Source organism: Nicotiana tabacum, chromosome 12 (assembly GCF_000715075.1).
Source record: "Nicotiana tabacum cultivar K326 chromosome 12, ASM71507v2, whole genome shotgun sequence".
Classification (NCBI taxonomy): Eukaryota; Viridiplantae; Streptophyta; class Magnoliopsida; order Solanales; family Solanaceae; genus Nicotiana; species Nicotiana tabacum.
Genome location: NC_134091.1, coordinates 12387961 through 12407983, shown reverse-complemented (window position 1 = coordinate 12407983; position 20023 = coordinate 12387961). Strand labels below are relative to the sequence as shown.

General features: G+C 36.0%; 2 protein-coding genes across 3 annotated transcripts; both read right to left on the bottom strand.

The window, feature by feature from the left end:
• Positions 1-1549: 1549 nt before the first annotated feature.
• Positions 1550-6802, bottom strand: LOC107791339 (J domain-containing protein required for chloroplast accumulation response 1). The gene is made up of 9 exons (XM_016613378.2): positions 5937-6802; positions 4543-5267; positions 3956-4461; positions 3699-3810; positions 3283-3350; positions 2906-2971; positions 2746-2823; positions 2325-2501; positions 1550-1937 (listed from the first exon to the last, which is right to left on the bottom strand). The coding sequence occupies exons 1-9, from the start codon at positions 6356-6358 to the stop codon at positions 1899-1901; spliced, it is 2193 nt and encodes a 730-aa protein (XP_016468864.1). The 5' UTR covers positions 6359-6802; the 3' UTR covers positions 1550-1898.
• A 694-nt stretch (positions 6803-7496) lies between these two features.
• Positions 7497-20013, bottom strand: LOC107791340 (uncharacterized). Of its 2 annotated transcripts, none has more exons than XM_016613379.2 (14): positions 19747-20013; positions 19157-19298; positions 18919-19052; positions 15814-15852; positions 15633-15725; positions 15430-15546; positions 14444-14539; positions 13818-13931; positions 13103-13156; positions 11735-11782; positions 10655-10805; positions 9809-9974; positions 8412-8481; positions 7497-8113 (listed from the first exon to the last, which is right to left on the bottom strand). In XM_016613379.2, exons 2-14 carry the CDS (start codon positions 19236-19238, stop codon positions 7856-7858), a joined length of 1422 nt encoding a protein of 473 aa, XP_016468865.1. In that variant the 5' UTR covers positions 19239-19298; positions 19747-20013; the 3' UTR covers positions 7497-7855. The 2 variants fall into 2 exon arrangements, with proteins under 2 accessions (XP_016468865.1, XP_016468867.1); XM_016613381.2 differs by having other exon boundaries at positions 19157-19312; positions 19747-19887.
• Between the last annotated feature and the right edge of the window lie 10 nt (positions 20014-20023).

Genomic DNA, 20023 nt, shown 5'->3' with positions numbered 1-20023 from the left:
TTGCTTGAGATCCTAAAGTGGACTTGACAAGGACATTTATGACTTTAGAATATGATACCCTATCTCATTCGTGGGAGGCAACTATGAAGTTGATTTATAAGGATTTGAAATTTCTACTACTATAACTATAGTTTATTTAGGCTTATCCTTTATAGGTCACAAGTAAGGGTCCCAAATCCTGATTTTTCATATTTCATTCTAAAGATTATTTCATTTTTTGGGGGTAGGAGTTGGAGTGTTTTTTTTTTTTTGCGGGGGGGGGGGGGTTAGGGGACCAATATTGTAGCCAAAAAGGACATGGTCTTTCCAATAAAACTTTAGTAAACCAATGAGGATTAGTTTATTGCAAGTACTAGTTCTTGCTCTGCTATAATAATGCAAATCAATTATATCAAGCACATTTTACAAGATTGACAGCTTTTCCATGAAGAAGTACAGCTGTTTGGCGTTTTAAAAACAGAACCGGAAAATCGCACCAAATCGATTAAAAAACACGACTAGTTTTGATTTGATTTGATTTGGTATTGAGTAAAAAAAAATCTAAATCAAACCGACATATAAATATATAATTTTTATATATAATTTTAAGACTTTTGTTAAAATTTTATTTAAAAGATGTCTAGAAATATTTGAGAACCTCTCATGGGATATAATATTTAATACAACTATAAAGTGTATTCATTTTTATTTACTTTAAATAATAAATTGTATCACTTTCTTATTATGTGTTATTAAAATGCGTCGATATCTCTTTGTTCTTTCATATTCATATGTCAAGATTTATTATATATTTTTCGAATTTGAAATGGTATTTCGATAATCTAAAATTACATAGAACATATCATTATTTAGGTATCATATTTATTTTTATGTTTAATTATTAAATTTGGTTAACCATGAAAGCGTACATCAACCAAAAATTATTGGTAGACGACTAAGAAAATAAACTATTATGTGTTATTAAAAACAATTCTCCCGTAAGATCACTTTAATAAATCATATGTTTGTTATTTTTTATTTTTTTTTAGTAAACATATATTCACTTATCAAAACTTTATCTATAACTTTAATAATGCAAGATTGAAATAATATTCATGTAACAAAAAAACCGAAAAATCCAACAAAACCAAACCAATCCAAACCGATATAATTGGTTTGGTTTGGTTTTGATAAAATCCGAACCAACCCGGTCCATGTAGCTGCTTGTAGTTGTGCCTCTTCTTTTGAAACCTTCATTAACATCTTGTATCTCAAGTAGACAAACACCAACTTTCACCTATCTCAACAGCTAATAATGGGTACCTTCAAAACCTTTTTGTATCTTCACTTACCATTAATCCACACAATTCAATTGGTATTTAACATTACACTGACTTTTACACTTCAATGTATTTTAAAATGTTGAAGCCGGTAACCTGCCTTATTTTTCAAGTTGTTAATCCTACTTATTATGGACGGTAATATGTAGTTATCTTCTAGGTAGTGTAAAAGTGTTATTTACATTGTAAGCGTAAAAAAGTTTAACTCTTTAATCTTGAGGATGCCTATATGTTCCAAAAACTTCAGGCTCACCTTTGATTTCACCAACAAAGAAGTTGAGTGAGGAATCAGAGTTATGTTGATACAACAACAACAACAACAATAATCCCAATAAGGCCAGCTTCCTGCTGCCTACTATCGCATGTTGTAACAACTTTCACTAACTCATAACTATGCTGTGGCAAAAAGAATATATGAACTTTGATGAAAGTCTTTGTCTGCTCTTTTAAGTATAGATGAACCAGTTTATGGTATGTTGTGTGGACTGAATATGTAAGACATATTTGCCTGGTATGTACACAGATGAACAGATTTTTCGTAACCGTGCCTCCTCAGATACCACATTGCATATGTGAATGTTACATAGGACCAAGCGAGTTGAAATGATCCCAAGCTTCCTGCAACAAACAAACTTAGCTAAATATGATTCGACAATATAAGTAAAAGGATTTCGGCTCATGAAACATGACTTAACTTAATAGCATGGCTGAATAATAGTAGTAGAATCATGACGAATAGAACAATCATAGACTTAACTGTCTAAACCAGAAAATGTATATGACTTGTAATACTCAACAATGATCAGTTTTTCATTTGCATCACAGTTTCGTGTAGGGTTCATATGCTACTACACACTCACACTATAAAAGTAATGTTGTAAGACTTGCTCTAGGAAAAAAAATTGCTTTATATTTAGTGCTGACATGTCTAAAACCTGCATCCGAAACTGGGATTTTTGGCTTTGGAAAAAGTTACATGTACTATTCAACAAAATTATAAGGTACCTGAAGAATATCAAAAACTTTTTCTGCAATGTATTTCTGGTGAGAAGCAGCACCCTTTTGTTGGAGCTTATCCGGATGTATATAGAGTAACGCTCTTTGATATGCTCTCTTCACTGCACTTCCTTCAATTAAATCCATTAACGCCACAGGCTTCCATCCGCTCTCTGGCCATAAAACCTGTTTGAAAATGATTGTGCTTTAACAATTAGCCATTCCAGCCTTAGAAAAAAAATCCTATTCCTTTCCACAAATATATAAAAATAGGAAAGAAATTCCGAAAAACTTCAAATATGATCACCAACTAAAGCTTCAACAGAAACTGATGGATTTGAGTTTTTTTTACCCTTAACACTGGTTTAAGTTTTAAGGTCATATTGAGGAAAGCCATGAAAAAAAGATGTAAAAGAAGAAACACTCTTACTAATTGTAAGGTTGAGAGCAACGAGCGAATATTTCCTTTCCTCCCTTGTGACCATTGCTTAATTTTGGCATCTGAAGCCTATAATTTAATCGCAAACAATTACAATCATGTTATGGATGCTTGAATTCAGCAGAGATACCGACAAAAAGAAATAAATTACTTGGTTGTCCTCAGATTTGCTATTAGTTTGTGAAGCGTTGCCCTGATCTTCAAATAATTCTTCCACCTACGAAAAGGTAAACTATCTCATCAGGAACACAAATATACAAACTGAGTCATTCCACAAATGTGCTTTCCTGTTTGATCATCGTAAACTTTAGTTGCAAAGATGTGAAGTCATATCACCCAACCTATTAAGACATCAAACTGGTAACAAGTTGCATACTCTAAAATTGGATGTTTCTGTTTCGTCTAACATCCTTTTCCCTCTCTAATACTTTGCATTACTTTTTTCTTGGTACAGCAAAAATTGCAATGCCAGACAACATAAATGCTCACAAACAGTCAATTAAAGAAACTTAAAAAAAGAACCCATACCACATAATTTCCACCAAATAGATCATCCATGCTTCCAACTGAAGCTTTTCGGTCATCTCGTTTTGACTCTGCAATAAACACAGAAGTGAGGAATTGCTTTATGGTATAGAAATGAGTAAACGCTGATGCTTCCAGTACCAACTATTCATTTAACGTTTGCAGGCTACAGTGGAAATGAACTATTGAAATCAAAAAAATAAAGTCCGAATTTAATGAAATTGAGAACAATAATGTAGAGGTAGCTGCTTATAGTTAACCTTAAATGAACTCCCAACATTTCCTTAGGTAATAGATTTTTCAGAAGAGAGTAGGATCGGGCTTCTCGTGTCTTAACCAAGGTAGAAGCAGGTACAAGTTAGTAAAGGAACTGAAACAAGGTTCATCATTTTGTTTCTTACAAAATAAGTATAACTAACCATTAGTTGATGGAGCTGCCTTTTGATCTGAATAATCTTTAGTCTTAGGAGTTGGTGTTTTCGTTTGGGAATATTTAGTTGTTTTCTCCTGCTTGTTAACATTTTGGTGTACCTGCAAAAAGCAAGACACAGAATCAGAACTTCTACAGATAACTACCAGGGAGCAACAGTGAACCAACTGTCCCCCTTACATTGGAAGTCTAATTAAGAAAGGAAAATCTTAGAATTGGTGGGAGTACTAAAGAGAAGTTTGGTACATTTTGGGTTGCATCTTGCGTTTTGTTAACGGTGGGCAACTGAACTTTCTCATTTGCTTTTGGCATGCTGAAACTCTTTTCACTTTCAACTCCAGTATTGCTGCTAGCTTTCCATCTAAAGCTTTTACTTCGACTTTCACCTTCTTGGGGTGTTGAATGAACCTCGTGGTTGAACATCTTTACAAAGTCTTGAACCTTTCCTTTAATTCCAGCTTTACTAGAATTCTCGGTTGATCTTAACGGAGAAGCTTGCGGACTACCTCTGTTAACTCCTGTATCTACTATAGGCTTTTTGTCTAAACCTCTCTTCCCTTTTCTCTTAGCTTGTGAATCGCTTTTTTGCTTGTTGTCACTGGCCTCAACATCACCTTTCTTCAAATTTGTGTCAACCTCAGCATCAATTTTCTTCACATTTTCCTTGACTTTATTTTTTGATCGTGCTGCTTCTTTCTTAGCTTTGACCGTGTTACTCTTCCCTTCTGTTTCTTGTGCCATCTTAACACCGCCTGCAAAGCAAAAATAACATTTTTTTTGTGTAAGACAGACTACAAATGTCTGTAGTTGCCAGGTTTGAAATTAGAAAGTACCTTTTTCCTCGGCCTCATTAACTAAAAATGCACGAAGAGGCTTCAACTCATCCTTTATAATTTCTTCAGAGTTCTTTGGAACTTCTTTCTGGATTCCCTCACCTAAACCTGACTTCTGTCTGAAGAAAGGTTCTTCTGTTTCCCTTTCAGTTCTTAATATAGTGTCATCTTTAACACTTTGAAGGGATTTTGACTTTGGAATGCCGACAGTTTCCCCAACAATACCATTTGCATTGTCACTTCTCTCTGAGTTCTTACTTGTAGTACTAAAGGATTGAGAATTCCCGTCCCTGGATATGTTGAGGTTTTCTCCCAGCGGCGATCTGGTATCCATGTCATCATTCTCTACCCTTCCATTGGAGCTAGAACATATTTCAAGTTTAATTTTCTCTTTAGACTTGAAATGCTTCCCTCCCTTCAGTGGAATAAGTACGGGAACTCCTTTGCCTGCCCACTTGTATATGGAGAAATGAAATTGATATTCAGTACTGGAAGCTTCCTTGCTTTCTCCGTTCTTCTTCAGATTGCCTCCTATGTCTTGCTCATCAGATTCAGACATGTATCTTAATTCATCACCAATACTAGTACCTTCACGGGATAATGGACTTTGTCGATAAAATGTGGGAGCATCATTTTTCATCTCTTTCTCTCGCTTCTTTTGTGGACTATGACTTCCCGAAGCAAATAGGGGAAGATCTGTTGCTTTCGTCAACTTGGCAGGAAGACTGAAGAGCAAACAAACACTAATAACCAATCTATGAAGCAACAATATGACAATTTCACTACCCCTCCTTAGAAAATCTTACTACTACCAAAGGTTATAAAAAAAAAAAAAAAAAAAAAACTAGAATTGACCTGTTTCCTTTATCAGCTAGAGAGTAGATCAGTTGTTGCCACATAAAGTTAGTCTAAACTGAAATTATGTACTTCCTGTTAAAGATGAAGATTGAAACAACTCTAGTAGATATACCGTTGTTACAATACTACCACTGTGCCCAAAAAGGGACCGCGAAAGGAGTACAGATTATCTTCATTAATTCAACAGCAATTACAAGCTAACATTCTTTCCTGTTTTACAGTGTCAAGGCCCTACTGCTACCAAAAATTCAGCCCTTTTCCCTTATTTGCCAAGTCAGGAAGTGGAGGATATCAAAATTATTACCAACTCCACAATTATATAGAGTTTAATTTCTATGCACTGATGATGTAAAGAACAAAAAAATTACAATCAGGTTAAGTCAACCTACAACAGGTAACAAAATAGAGTGATAACCTGCTATAACTAGTTAAATTGCACTGATAATATGAAAAACTCACACTGTCAGTATATAACTCAAATCCTTCCACATATTAAATCAAAAGCAAAAGCAAGAGAAAAGAGGTATACAAATTACCTGAATTGAGCAGGGAGTGAAGTAGCAAAAGCTTCAAATTTTGGTGACAAAGGACGAACGGGGCTTAAAACTCTGGAACCGGGATTTGAGCCAAAAGGGTCCCTATCACTCCTCCTTGGTGATTCATCAACTCTAAATATATCATCATAGAAATCTTCACCTTGATTTCGCCTTCTATTAGCATTTTCTGCCCCAAAAACTGGCTTTTCATATGAATTGCGCGATGAACCTGCTGAATCTTCTTCATACTCCATTGGGTCATTGAAACTATGCCTCTTTCTCCCTTCTTGGATTGAAAAACGTCTGGGGGGACCCCCGAAAACATCGTTAAAATCCATGTCCATGTCACTAGGTGAGTTCTCAAATGATCTTTGAGGACCATATTCGAATAAAACATTTTCCTTTTGGGAAATTCTCTCCATGGAAAACCAAGATTACAAAAATGGATAACTGCTAAACAATAAGTTCAAATACAAAAAAAAATGGCGGGAAATTGTTGAAACTCCAATTCTTTGGGCAACCTAGGTTCATGCAAGAACATGTGTGGGAACCTTGAGAGAAATTAATGCATGTTCGAAGTGTACTTTGGTTTTGAATTCTAAGATTTTCACGAAAATGATGTGTTTTTGTTAAATGCTTAAAAATTGAAAATTATGTGGTTGGAAGTTATGAACAGTTCACAAGACAGGTAAGTGGGGTTACGACAGTTTTATGTGAATAGACTACATACCCAATACTAATAGTTTAGTGGGAAACTGAAGCCACAGGATATGCTGGTGAGATAATGTTATGGCTGTGAATAGTGTGGATAAGAGAAGACAATATTGCAAAAAGACAAAAGGAGAAAGAATATTTGCCTCACTAGCAAATTCTATTTTTTCTTGCTCAGTTTCTCCTTAATCACCTAATATTTGGTGAGAAAAAATTCACTCTTCTAGATTTTCCCCTTTTAGTCTGTGTTATTGAAATGATGGATTTTTAGGACCACTTGAATATGTGAAGGAAGTTTAAGTGCTTTTTTTGTATTCACATGCTATTCTAAACAACTCTAATTGCTTTCATCTCTTATTTGAATCAAATTCTTTTACGGATTCGGGCCGCGGGAACAACCTCTTGCAGAAATACAGGGTAAGATTGCTTACAATATACCTTTGTGATCCGACCCTTCCCCGCGCATAGCGGGAGCTTAGCGCACTGGGCTGCCCTTTTTACAGTACTTTAGTTATCATTTAACTTCTCTCTGGTTCAATCAATCTATATGCACCCACTTAACTATGTAGCTTTAGTTCTTCAAATGTTGGAATAAAAGTAGGGTCAAATGACATGTTTATGAAGTATGATAACCAATAATGTATGACAACATAAAAAGTCCAGACAGTAAAACCCTACCCATGCCAGCATCTGACACAACAGGAGTAATGTGGAGAAAAAACTGAAAGAGCAAGTGCAACTAACAAATATTCCCATCAGTCCCACTCTATCAAGAACTCAGATATTGCGTCCTTTTCATAGTAAAGGTTAACAATTACAGTTGTTCAGTACTTGAAATAAGATCATGAATAATCCACAGAAATATAAGTTCCAGCTTGATTTGCTGATTCGAAAATGCAATAATCTCGAGACACCATAAAGTTAGAAACAACTCCAAGGGATGTTACATCAAAAATCGGTAATGAGTATCTTACAAAAAATGATTAAAAATCCCAACAAAGAACAGGGATAAAGTCTTCCAAAAAGGAATGCCGGTTGAATCATGTATGTTATTTAGTGTCTCTTGACCTTATATCTCATACTATACTATTGACAGATATTCTTATGTGCAAATGGGGAAAATGGAATTCCATTAACCTTTTTGCCGGGTTTAAAGAAGGCTGAATCAACCTCCTACAATGCTGTTAGGATCGATAATGTTCCATAGTCTATACACTGTGACCGTTTGGGTCTAGTAATTTTTGTTCATCAGTTGGCTTGTCACTCGTGGAGAGTTGAATATTTGGTTTAGAGTTCGTTTTATTCCACTCGTTCTCTACACGGAAGAACGCCCACTGGAAGCGACGGAAGATCTCAAGCGCAGTTATTGCGAACACAGTGAGATAATTGTGCCGGAGATGGGCAGACAGCTTGTATGTCCACGTGCATCGCAGGATGAGGTTGCTTCCAATTACCCAAAAGTAGACCTGCAAGTTCCCAAAAGGTCAGAAACTAACACCCTTAATATTTCACGACAAGAAAATGTCAGAATTGCCAACTGAGGCAATAAAATCTTCTTCTGTGCAGGGTGTTAAAAAGTTGGCCAAAAAAAATGTAACATCAATTCAGCTTCAACCAGATTATTATGAAAATAAAGGGAACACTAATAGTATCATTGAATTCTCCCTTAATTTTGCTCTAGAAAACAAGCCGGAAAATTAGCCAACTAGTAGAATGTCACAAAGTTACGGAAGCAGTGATGATAAACAAAAGGTATAGGCTTACCCATTTCCGCCCATATAACAAGTGTGATAATGCATTCGGTCTGCTGAACTTGAAAATCCGAGTGAAGCAACTAGCAGAAAGAAGCAATTTCGAGTAATCAGATTTAACAAGAATAATCTCAGAAAGACCTCTAGTAAAAGACATTCTTGCATATTGCCTATTAAAAAAAAAGACATTCTTGCACATTAACAGGTGGCCAAGGGAAGTGTATTGTGGTAGACTTCCCAATTATAAATGCGTGATTAAAATAGAAAACATGGGAATTGATTCGTGCAGTCCAGCTTTTACACATTTAACCATTATTGTGTTGTATGTAGCTGGCTGGGATTGAACCTGAAGGGAGCACAAGGACACATATTAAGTGTTGTATGTAGCTGAGTTCAAACATATAAATGTTGTTGATTCGGATCTAGGATCTCTAGGTTGTTACTCTCATGCCTCAACCACTAGGGCATCCCCTTCGAGACCACACTTTCATTGTTTCGTTATATTCATTTCTAATATCTTTGTCATTTTTGCTTCAAATGCTTTGTGAAATAAGAGCTTACAATTCTTGATAAAATTAATGCGCCTTCTTCTCCCCTTAGTTATTGTCTATGTTTGTGAATTATATGCTTTTTAAAAAACCTTAGGAATTCAATGAATAAAACATATATTTCATGATTTCAATATTTATTTACTCATTTACTTTTTTGGGTTTATACAATATTTTCGTCTAGAATTATGGAAATACATGAAGGAGACATCGCGAGAGATAGAGTGCAATGTAAAACAATTTTTTTTTTGGGGGGCGGGGTGGGAGGGGGAAGGGGAAAGTTGTCATTTATACGACTACAAGTATTAGAACACAGGGAGTAAAAAAGTGGAGTGTACAAATCAATTTCCAAAATATCCTATGCAAAATAGTTCAAACCACAAACATGAGAACTCAATATCCAGTCTCTACGCAGAACTCCCTACATCCCATTTTCTGAAGGTTAAGAGTAATATAGTTTTGGATAGACAAGCATATCAAGTTTGTAGGAATATGTTTAACATGTTAACTTGTTTGTACCTTAGTAATAACCACGTAATTATAAAATGCAGAAAGGTAGAGAAGCTGGTCGGAAAATGTCACATCAATAAAATGGTGTGGTATTTTGTTATACTAGTTTGAATTGTTAGAGGACGAATTTTGTTATTTTAAGAACAATGTCAACATTGGGACACTAAGATATAAAGCATGACAGTTAAAACAGTTGGAAGGCAGCAAAATCAAAGAAAAATATAAACAACTAAATCAAAGTCTGAGTTGGATGAGCAATAACTGGGTGCAAAACTAAAGCATTAGTGCCCGCATACAGTTTGAAAAATTAGCTAAAGCTCTGAAGAATTCGCATGAAAAAGATGTCACTGACCTCAAGTCCCAATCTCTTGTCAGATCCCAATAGAATGAGTAGAGAAAGTTCACCACACCCGACAGAAGCCATAAAGGACGATAAATATTAACCCAGTTGTCAGGGAAGACGTGATACTTAAGGGCTGAGAAAAATATCACAGGTACTGCAGTTGAATATTTTAACGCTGAAATGAAACATTAAGGACAATTAGCACTATTAAGTATTGACCCAACGATAAGCTGAAACCAGGAAAATTAAAAGCAAGTTGAAGAGAGATAGCTTATGTATAAATCCATGCTTAAAAAATGAAGAACTTGGAACATTACTACTTTTCTTAGGATCAACAATAAACTAGACTAACATTATAAATTATGTGAGACACTCCTGGAAACTTCATAGTCCTTTTTATTTTAGGGAGCAAAAGATATAAGCATAGAACAAAACCAAGATGATGAATGGTAAGTAAAAGCATTAAACTATTCATCATCCTCTTTTCCTCCATTCTCCCAACAGTTGCTATTCACAATGAATCAGCACAGATTTCTTCCAAGGCTTTAATCATCAAATACACAATAAGTTTTCTACTATTTAAACCCTCAAGGCCCGCCAATTTCTAGAAAACTTCAGCCGACCCCTCACTTTCCTTCATCAGCACTTCGATATTTACCATGGTTATAAGACAGCTAAAATGCACTATATATTCAGAGAGGAATAGTTCCCTTCAGCGTCAAGCATCAAGGAATAATCTTTAATAGAAAATGTAACTGAAAACCAATCCAAAACAAAGGTACCCACTGAATTTACCAACAAAGCAGCTCACGATTCCTTAACAACGAAAATGCAAAAGCAAAAACAGGAATTTACCATTCAACAGGGTAGTCTTCTCTCTAGTATCCTTATATTGCCGAAGACACTGAAAGAGACGGAATAGATAAGGCAATACAAGAACAATGGGAATTGCAACAGCATGACTTCCACAAACAGAATCAGCTTCAAACCATGCAATGGTAGCAACCTGTTCATGTCATTAGTTATCTTTCAGGTAATAGAGCAAGCTTTCACAAAAATCTACTTGCAAGGGGCATTCTAGAAGATTCTCTGTACAGAGGCAATAAAAAATCTGACACAAACTTCACCCAAAGAAAACAAAATGATATTAAGTGACAAAGAAAATCTCAAAGCCTGATTACCTACGCTTAATGTGTGCGTATTTTTATATATATAAACTGAAAATTATTGTAGAGAATACTTTCCTACTACTTTATCAAACCCAGAGAAACTGCTCTCTTGTCAGATATAGAACTCCTCGCAAAGGGAGGATAATGCAGCTAGATCTACAAACTAAGCAAACACCACTAATTTGGCTGAGGAACAGAAAGAAGCGATCAGCTTTGCTTAGATGTCAATCCAACAATTTGCTAGATTACTTAGGAGCCCCAAAAAGGGCCAATTATTTCTTGACTTGGTTAAAACATTACAAGAAGACAGTCAGTCACCTGGTGTATCAAAAATTTCCTTGACTTTAGACTATAACACTGCACAGATACTGATCTAAAGCTGCTTTTTTTGTTGAAATATTAGTCCACTGATCAAAACTTATACATGAATGGACATGTGATGGGTGAACATAATTTTACAGCAAGTGATGGTGTTAAATGTTAACATACATCATAGTTTGAAAGAGAGTGATACAACCAAATGCAACACTCTTTTCATTAAAATTGTAAATTCCCAACTCCCCACTGACCACTAGTGGCGCCACTTTTTCCCCCGGTGACTTGAATACCGAACTTCATGATAGAGGTGGAGGGTCTCTTCCACTAGACAACCCTCTCTTCTAGATACAACTAAACGCATCTCGCATTATCACAAAAAGAAAAAACTAACAATATCATATCAGAATTTCTTATTCTCACCAAAAGGATAGGACAGAAAGGAACAAACCTGTCGATGAACCATTCTACAGACCGAACGTTCCAGATCCGAAAATACCTGCACAAACGTATGAAAACGTTGGGCATTGCCACACCAGGTGACAAAAATTATGCAATAACACTCTCGACGAAAAACTATAGCAATAGGTATGACACAAGCAGGTGAATTATTGTACATCTACAAGGCTTTGATCGCAAAATGTGCAAGTTCCACAAAAGAATCACTACCAGGCTTTTTGATGGAATAAATAATCTTTTAACTTGCCTAACATATTAAAACAACAAGTATATATGAGATTGATTTGACTGGACACAGCTTTGGCTCAAGGCCAAAATGAAGCACAGGGATAACTCATAAGAGCTTACAGTTCACCATCTAAAGGAAAAACTGAATCTGAAAGCAATCACTCTGGAAATAGATCGTCAAATTGGGATTAACAGGGTAACTTAGTCAAATATTTTTCTTCTGGCTCAGCTGACAATGCAAAAGAACAAGGAGGTTCCAGGAGGATCAATTGTTCTGGAAAGAATTCAAATCTGTTTATCAACCATGTTAATGGTATCGGTAGATAAGAAAGAACTTCTTTTATCAAGGAAAATAAAAGAATCACTTTAATATGAGAAGAAATTATTGCAAAAAGAGGATGAACTAAGATGACAGAAACGTAGTGAAGCTGGCAGCTTTTTGAGAGGGGTAAAGGACCAAGTCTCAATGGGTGGAGATGAGCAATCTTCTTTGGTTCATTCTTTACTTTTGGGGTTATTGTGGTCTACTCAAGAGTCAAAACAAATTGAACCCTAGACTAGCAGAACCTAAAGTTTAGTTCAGGTCTCTGTTGTCATGACATGATCTGCCCAAGCTATAACATATTCTCTAAGCAAAAGCCGCATTTCATGGGATATCAACTACGAACTTTGCCAGTCTGCAACAATGGTACAACCTGACCAATGCATTAATATGATGATAAATCTGACGTAAGTCTATGCAGCTTGGAATATGGTACTATAGAGCTCCTGTTGATAGTATCATCATGAAATGTGGCTAAATAACAATATCAAATGCTAAGTACAAATAAGAAAAACGACAAAACATTTACAAATTACAACTTCCAAGTATAGTTTCCAAGCTAGTAATGAACTGATAGAACTAGGCGTGACTGATAGAACTAGGCGTGACCTACTTATTGAAAAGAAATGTGTACTAGAAAACAAAAAGATGCATAATCCTACTTCAGAAACAGAATAATTTAGTTGAAAAGGATGAACTAGACTATGTCACAGTATATACAAATATACAAAGTAGTGAGTCTTTTGATAAGGATACACAAGCTAATGAGTTAACGTCCTCTTTTCTTTTGGGCGAGAAGAAGATGCATACCTTTGACATAGAAGTCAATATATCAGCCAGAAAGAAGTCAGCAAATGATATAGCCTGCATCGATACCAAAAAGAATTAAATTGCAATATGAGACAAATAATAATATGGAACCCTCTATCTAAATTAGTATGATATTTTTGATTAATTTCAGGAATCTCTGTAAGCATGATTTAGAATGTAAATGGTTATTCCTCTAAAAGATGCTTCACAATATTAAGAAACTAACATAGAAATGCTCTGACGCAGTAAGTATACTATGAAAAATCAAACAGAAATCCACTTTAGGGGAAAGGGAATATTTCTTTCCACCAAATCCAATCAGATCTAGAGGGAATGATGGACATTTGAAGAAGATGAAATCCTATTTAGAAGCTACCTAATTCTGCCCATATCAGCTAGTACTAAAGTACTCGATTACTTCAAAATTATAACTAAAATGCCAGTCAAAGTACATTACAATTTGTAATCATCAAATATTCACCCATGCTGGTATCAATGGTTTCAATTGAAAAAAAAAAAGTGCAATAAAATATAGAAATAAATGAATTGCATAACTTTTTCCGGTAAAATTTAATAGAGTTTTTTTTTTTTTTTGAGAAGGATAATCAATGGAGCTTCATATCATTTTCATTTTGATATTGAGAGATCAATGGTACAATTTTTACGGCTAAAAGTCAAAAGTATTTCTCGATGTAACATAGAAACGCAAACTTGCCTGTAACGGGAAAACTATCCGCCAAAGAGTCCTTAACAAAAAGTAGCGAGATGACAAAAAGAATATGTCAAATGGAAATATCAGAGTCATGGCAAACCCAGCGTATAGAAGCACCTACAATGACATAAGATTCATTAAAATTGTAGATAAGAAGTATCACATTTACAAGACTTCTGCGGCACCTGCCTATTCAGTAGAGTGAGTAAACTAAAGATCAGCGAGGTTTCGTTACAGTAATTGCCCCTAAAATCAGAAGGGTTTGGCACAGCTTCTTCTTTTTTTCTTTCTCTTTTTTTTTTCTTTGAACTGGAAAAAGTAAGATCCGAATATACAAATTCTGATGCCAAATCCTCTAGTTAAGAGAATAAGAAGTTTTGAATCCTTAATACTTCTGATCCAATGCAACTGACAAACTTGAGAATTTTGTATAACAGTATGACCAAGCTGAGGAACTTGAAGTCCGAACCAAATTTGGACAGTTATTATGAACAAATGATCATCTTCCCTTTCGATAATTTATCAGAAGCTTTTCCAGGAACCAAAACAACAGTTCACATTGAATATGACTTAAATTGGATAAAGCAAAAACTGCTATCAATTAAAAGGGAAGGAAGCATCTATTACACTGGTTGAGATGCAGCCAATGAAACTTCTCCATGTGAATAGAGATAGAGATAGGCCGTCATGCTTGTCGGCACAATGATCGTCATCCAAGTAGCACACTGCATTATCAAGGGACCTTTAAAATTTTCTATTTGTACAAGGAAAACAAAAATCTAAAAGACAGCTCATGGAGAGTTATGAAGGAGGCAAATGTCATGCAATATAGATTAGTTTTTCCCTTTACTTCTTTCCTTCAATCTGATATGCAAGAGACAAAAATATTGCAGCACTCTCATCAATAACACTGTTGTTTCGACTTCATGAACCATGGCTTATCAGGGTAAGAGCGACATGGCTCTCAAATCTCAATATGGATTAGCTGGTTTGAAATAAATTTCACTTTACGTATCTTAAAAAAATCTTAAAACAAAGTTCAGAAACTTCAAGCAGGGCAAAAGTTCCATTAAGCTAATATAGGGGGTATTAAAATCAACTTTCAAAAGGTTGACATGGTGAATTCATAGGAAAGAAATATCAGAAATCTTCTTTTTCTGCAAATTGTATTGAGTTTATTAAATATTTAAATGATATTAGATATATCGCATAAAAAGAGGGAGCTTCGTGGAATACATGGCGTCTTATCTGATATTTAAATCTTACCACACTAGGTTTAAAAGGCTGTAGAATGTTTACTGAGAAACAGACTTATATAGCCAAACCTCAATGCTCAAAGTTCCACAGTTAGCATATCGAGGCAAAAGTAAACCCAAATAACTCAGTTAACCATGCTTAAGAATGTAGTGTAAATCTACATATTGCACTTTAAGTAACAGATGATATTTCCCTAGGAAGTTTTTAATGAGAACATTAGGAACTAAGCCATCTCTTTCCTTTTTTAACTTAGCCATCTTAAAATAAATGCATCAGCACCACAGCATTTAAGTGAAAATGAGTTGGTTAATGATGCATTAAGTTGCAAGACTATAAGCTCATGACAAGTGTAAGTTACCTTCCAAATCTCTCTGTGAGAGAGATGATTCTGATCAAGATCAAAAATTTTAGCATAGTTGACATTAGCCTGCGCGAAAACCCATAGGTTTATGCCCCAAAACCAAACCATCATGGTCTGCAGCACCAAAAACAAAGAAATGCAAATAAGAGTAATGTTGCAGAAAGGACTTTACATAAACTAGTATAATGATCTTCACTAACCACAAGAAGAAGAGGATTGTAATAAAGAAAAGCCTCATATAAGAATAGATCACGAAGGTTTACACTCATTCTCATGACTGAATCCCAGCCAATCTGCAAATTAGGAGAAATACTCGTTAAACATAACGCGAATATGTTCACAATGATCCAAGTACATTCCCAAAAATTTGGTCATACTAACCTTGCAACAACTGACACCCCAAATGAGGAACAGAAGTACCTGAACAGAACAGCGTGCTTAGAATCATAGGAGAGCATTTCATCTCTTTCAGACTTCAGAGAAGCATAAGAAATAAAGAAAAGAAAGCAGCAGCAGCAACAACAACAACATCAACAACAAGAAATGCAGGAAAAGAGGCCCCATGGGATGATTAAAGTTGAAGAAATAACAAAGAGAAGTAAACAAATATTATCTCAAGAATATCCAAATCCTTTTTTCGGATTTTGTTAAACGGATATCCAAATCTTATTGGTCAACTTATCACTCATTGAGACCTACTTGAAAATCAAGGAATCATTTTTCAAGGTCAATATTCCTGTGATACTGTCTCCGATGAGCTAACACCGATGAGCCCCATTACTACGTCAAAGTAAGCCGTTAAACACTAGATAAAGTAATAGCTAGTCTCAAGAAATAGAATAGCTTTGGGTGGGTATGGTTTCATAGTTCACTGCTTTGTCCAATTTCATAATCTATCTTCCTTCAAAGAAACAATAAGCTATCAAATGAAGGAACTTATGGAGAAAGCAAAGACTAAAGCATGATCAAAGTAGTGTTGGGGAAGCACTCCAATACAACAACAACCACCCAGTAATAATCCCGCTAGTGGGGTATGGGGAGGGTAGAGTAAACGCAGACCTTACCCCTACCCTTGAGGATAGAGATGCTGTTTCCGGGAGACCCTCGGCTCAAAAACAAAAAATCTATAACAACAACAGAAAACATACACATAAGATCGGCACCGTAAGTGACAACAAATAAGTGGGAAGGACAATAATTATTGCAATAATAAAAATTGAAAATAAAAATAAAAAATAAAAGTAAAAAACAATAAACAAAAATAAAAAGTGTGATGGAACAATAACCGCTAGCAGTCCTATATAAAACACTATAAGACTAGCCAGAACACGAAGAAAAACGCTCAATTACCCCCTAACCTACAACCCTAATGCTCGATCTCCACACCTCCCTATCCAGGGCCATGTCCTCGAAAATCTAAAGTTGCGCCATGTCCTGCCTGATCACCTCGCCCCAATATTTCTTAGGCTGCCCTCTACCTCTCCTCATACCTATCAAAGCCAACCGTTCACACCTCCTGACCAGGGCATCTAGGCTCATCCTCCGCACATGCCCAAACCATCTAAGCCTCGCTTTCCGCACCTTGTCGTCCATGGGAGCCACGCCCACCTTCTCCCGAATATCTTCATTCCTAATCTTATTCAGCCTAGTGTGCCCGCACATCCATCTCAGCATCCTCATTTCGGCTACTTTCATCTTCTGGATATGAGAATTCTTGACTAGCCAACACTCAGCCCTATACAACATGGCCGGTCTAACCACCGCTCTATAAAACTTTCCTTTAAGTTTCAGTGGCACCTTCTTGTCACACAGGACTCCAGACGCTAACCTCCATTTCATCCACCCCACTCCGATACAGTGCGTGACATCCCCATCGATCTCCCCATCTCCTTGGATAATAGACCCTAGGTACTTGAAACTCTCTCTCTTAGGGATGACTTGCGAATCAAGTCTCACCTCCACGTCCGCTTTCCCCGACACATCGCTGAACTTGCACTCCAAATATTCCGTCTTAGTCCTACTCAACTTGAAACCTTTAGACTCCAGGACCTGCCTCCATACCTCCAATCTCTCATTAATGCCAACTCTCGTCTCATCAATCAGAATTATATCATCAACGAACATCATACACCATGATACTCTTAGAATATGGTGTGTCAATGCGTCCATTACTAGGGCAAATAAGAACGGGCTGAGCGCAGATCCTTGGTGTAACCCCATAACTACCGGAAAGGGCTCTGAGTCACCTCCTACAGTCCTAACCCGAGTCTTAGCCCCATCGTATAAATCCTTTATCGCCCTAATATAAGCTACCGGCACACCTTTCACCTCCAGGCATCTCCAAAGAACATCCTTAGGACCTTGTCATACGCCTTCTCTAGATCAATGAACACCATGTGCAAATCCTTCTTCCTATCTCTGTATTGTTCCACCAACCTCCTAATAAGATGGATAGCTTCTGTAATAGAGCGACACGGCATGAACCCGAACTGGTTTTCTGATATAGACACTGGGGAAGCACTCCGATCTGGTTTGAATTTTTTTCTTTGAAAAGACTTAGTTTAGCAATGGTGAGATCCTACTATATATAGGGTCAAAATTGGCTATAAATGTCTCAATGTGGATTGAACTTGTCCTGATTTGTTTTGGCTAAAAAAGTGGATTATCTCTCCTTTTATCTATTCTGTTGCATCATTTTGCTTCCCAGTTTCCACTCTATTCTTTTTCTTACTTTTATGAATTTTAATTTTTTTTACTTATATCCAAATTTATTTCTAATTGAGAAATCTTCAAGGGCTAGCTAGCACACGGTTTGAAACTCGGTGGATAATAGGCCCACCCCTATACCCTTCTCTACTTAAACACCATGCTTTTGTCTACAGCAGGGTTCAAATACGTGATATCATTTTTATCTTGCAAATGTTTGAAATCATTATGCTATTAATACACACGAATCCATCTAACTAATTAGATTAAACTATCACGCATGTAATATACAAGTCAAACTGATATCTTATTGTCCAATCAAATGGTGTCATATAAGATGAGTCAGAGAGAGTACTATGTATAGAGCACTAAACTTAACACCATCAATTTTGTAGAACATAACATTGCAATAGGATGATTTCGAGGCTATTATTTGTTTGCTAAGTTGTACTGCGTTGTAAATGATATATGATTACGTATACATCGCTACTACATTTTTCATTTCATAGGCTCCATCATGGAGAATAATTCGTCAAACTTAGTCTTATTCATGTAAAAAAATTGCAAATCCAGATATTGATTTTTAGAACTAGGACTGAATTGAATCCTAAATAACTTTAAACTGTGACAAACAAATATCAAACATGAACCAGAAAACTAGCTCTAGATTAGTTTCACCATAATACAGATCTGAACTCAGGCCTGATCCTGATCTCAAAATACCCAAACAGAGCACAAAGATCAAATGTTCATATACTGAAACTGTCTTAAAGTTCACACCTTAAATCTCCATAAGAGAACAGGAGATGGCATTATGGCCGCGCTGCTCAATGGTGTCGTCACACCCTTCATTTCATCGACTTCTATGCTATGCAAAAGGGATTCTTCAGGACTCCCTCCAAGCTCAATAACACCTAGATGATTACGTTTATTAAAAGTCTATATGACATAACCATTGAGGAAAAACAAAACAGAGAGCAAGCATCAAAAATCGCATGAAAAGTACAACTTTTCTTACCAAGATCAGATACAACTGCTCGGCTTCCAGACCTCCGTAGATGTGGACTGTTGGCAGGAGCATCCACAAGACTCCCAAACATAGATGGAGGAAGCAGAGAAAATGATTACGATAATTTAAGCAACTAGGACCACCTTGCAACCTGCAACTATAGTACTTTAAACGCGAAAATAAATGGAAGACGCATAAATCCAACCAGAATATACAAAAGAACTACCAATCAGTTAATCAATTAATCAATCAATCAACTATGCCTCTAGCTGAATCAGCTCTAAGAATCCTCTATACTCTGTATCTTCCATGTTATTCATTATCTCTAGACTAATATTAGCTGGCGTAAACCTAGGGCACTCGCCCTCCTTTTTCTTTTTTATTTGATCAGTAAATACTACTTAGTTTAATTAGCTAGCAACAACTGAATGCTGGGAATTCACGGCCAATCAATAATCTTCCTTTATCCGAGCATAATAGAAATTCTCTAGATCCAAGCATCAAAAGGTTAAATAAAATTCGTAAATTATCCAATAATTTCAAAATTACAGAGCAAAACAAAAATGCTAAGACATGTAAAAGCGACGGCGTGAGCTTACCGAATGAAAGAGAAGAAATGTAGCACTGGATCTGATGAGAATCGAGAGAAGAGGGAGCAGTAGGAAAACTCTCTATACGACAAGATCCGGATTTTTGATAGGAACACTTGAATTGAAAGTGAAGGAAAGGGGAAATAGGGGTACGGTCGAGGGAATTCTAATTTGGACTTCAACCCCGCGCTAGAGAGCCAAAAGCAACGATCCAGCCACTTTTATTTCATTTTTTCTTGTTTGTTTGACACTTTCTGTTGTTGAATGAGTTTATTCGACCAATTTT

Excerpts from the sequence above, each read along its gene's own strand:
- LOC107791339 (XM_016613378.2), bottom strand. The coding sequence starts at position 6,358 with ATGGAGAGAATTTCCCAAAAGGAAAATGTTTTATTCGAATATGGTCCT. Across the intron at positions 4,462-4,542 it reads TAATGAGGCCGAGGAAAAAG|GCGGTGTTAAGATGGCACAA; the intron begins GTACTTTCTAAT and ends TTTGCTTTGCAG. Across the intron at positions 3,811-3,955 it reads CGCAAGATGCAACCCAAAAT|GTACACCAAAATGTTAACAA; the intron begins GTACCAAACTTC and ends TGCTTTTTGCAG.
- LOC107791340 (XM_016613379.2), bottom strand. The coding sequence starts at position 19,238 with ATGTTTGGGAGTCTTGTGGATGCTCCTGCCAACAGTCCACATCTACGG. Across the intron at positions 15,853-18,918 it reads TTCTCTTATGGAGATTTAAG|GTACTTCTGTTCCTCATTTG; the intron begins GTGTGAACTTTA and ends TGTTCTGTTCAG. Across the intron at positions 15,547-15,632 it reads ACAATCCTCTTCTTCTTGTG|ACCATGATGGTTTGGTTTTG; the intron begins GTTAGTGAAGAT and ends TTGGTGCTGCAG.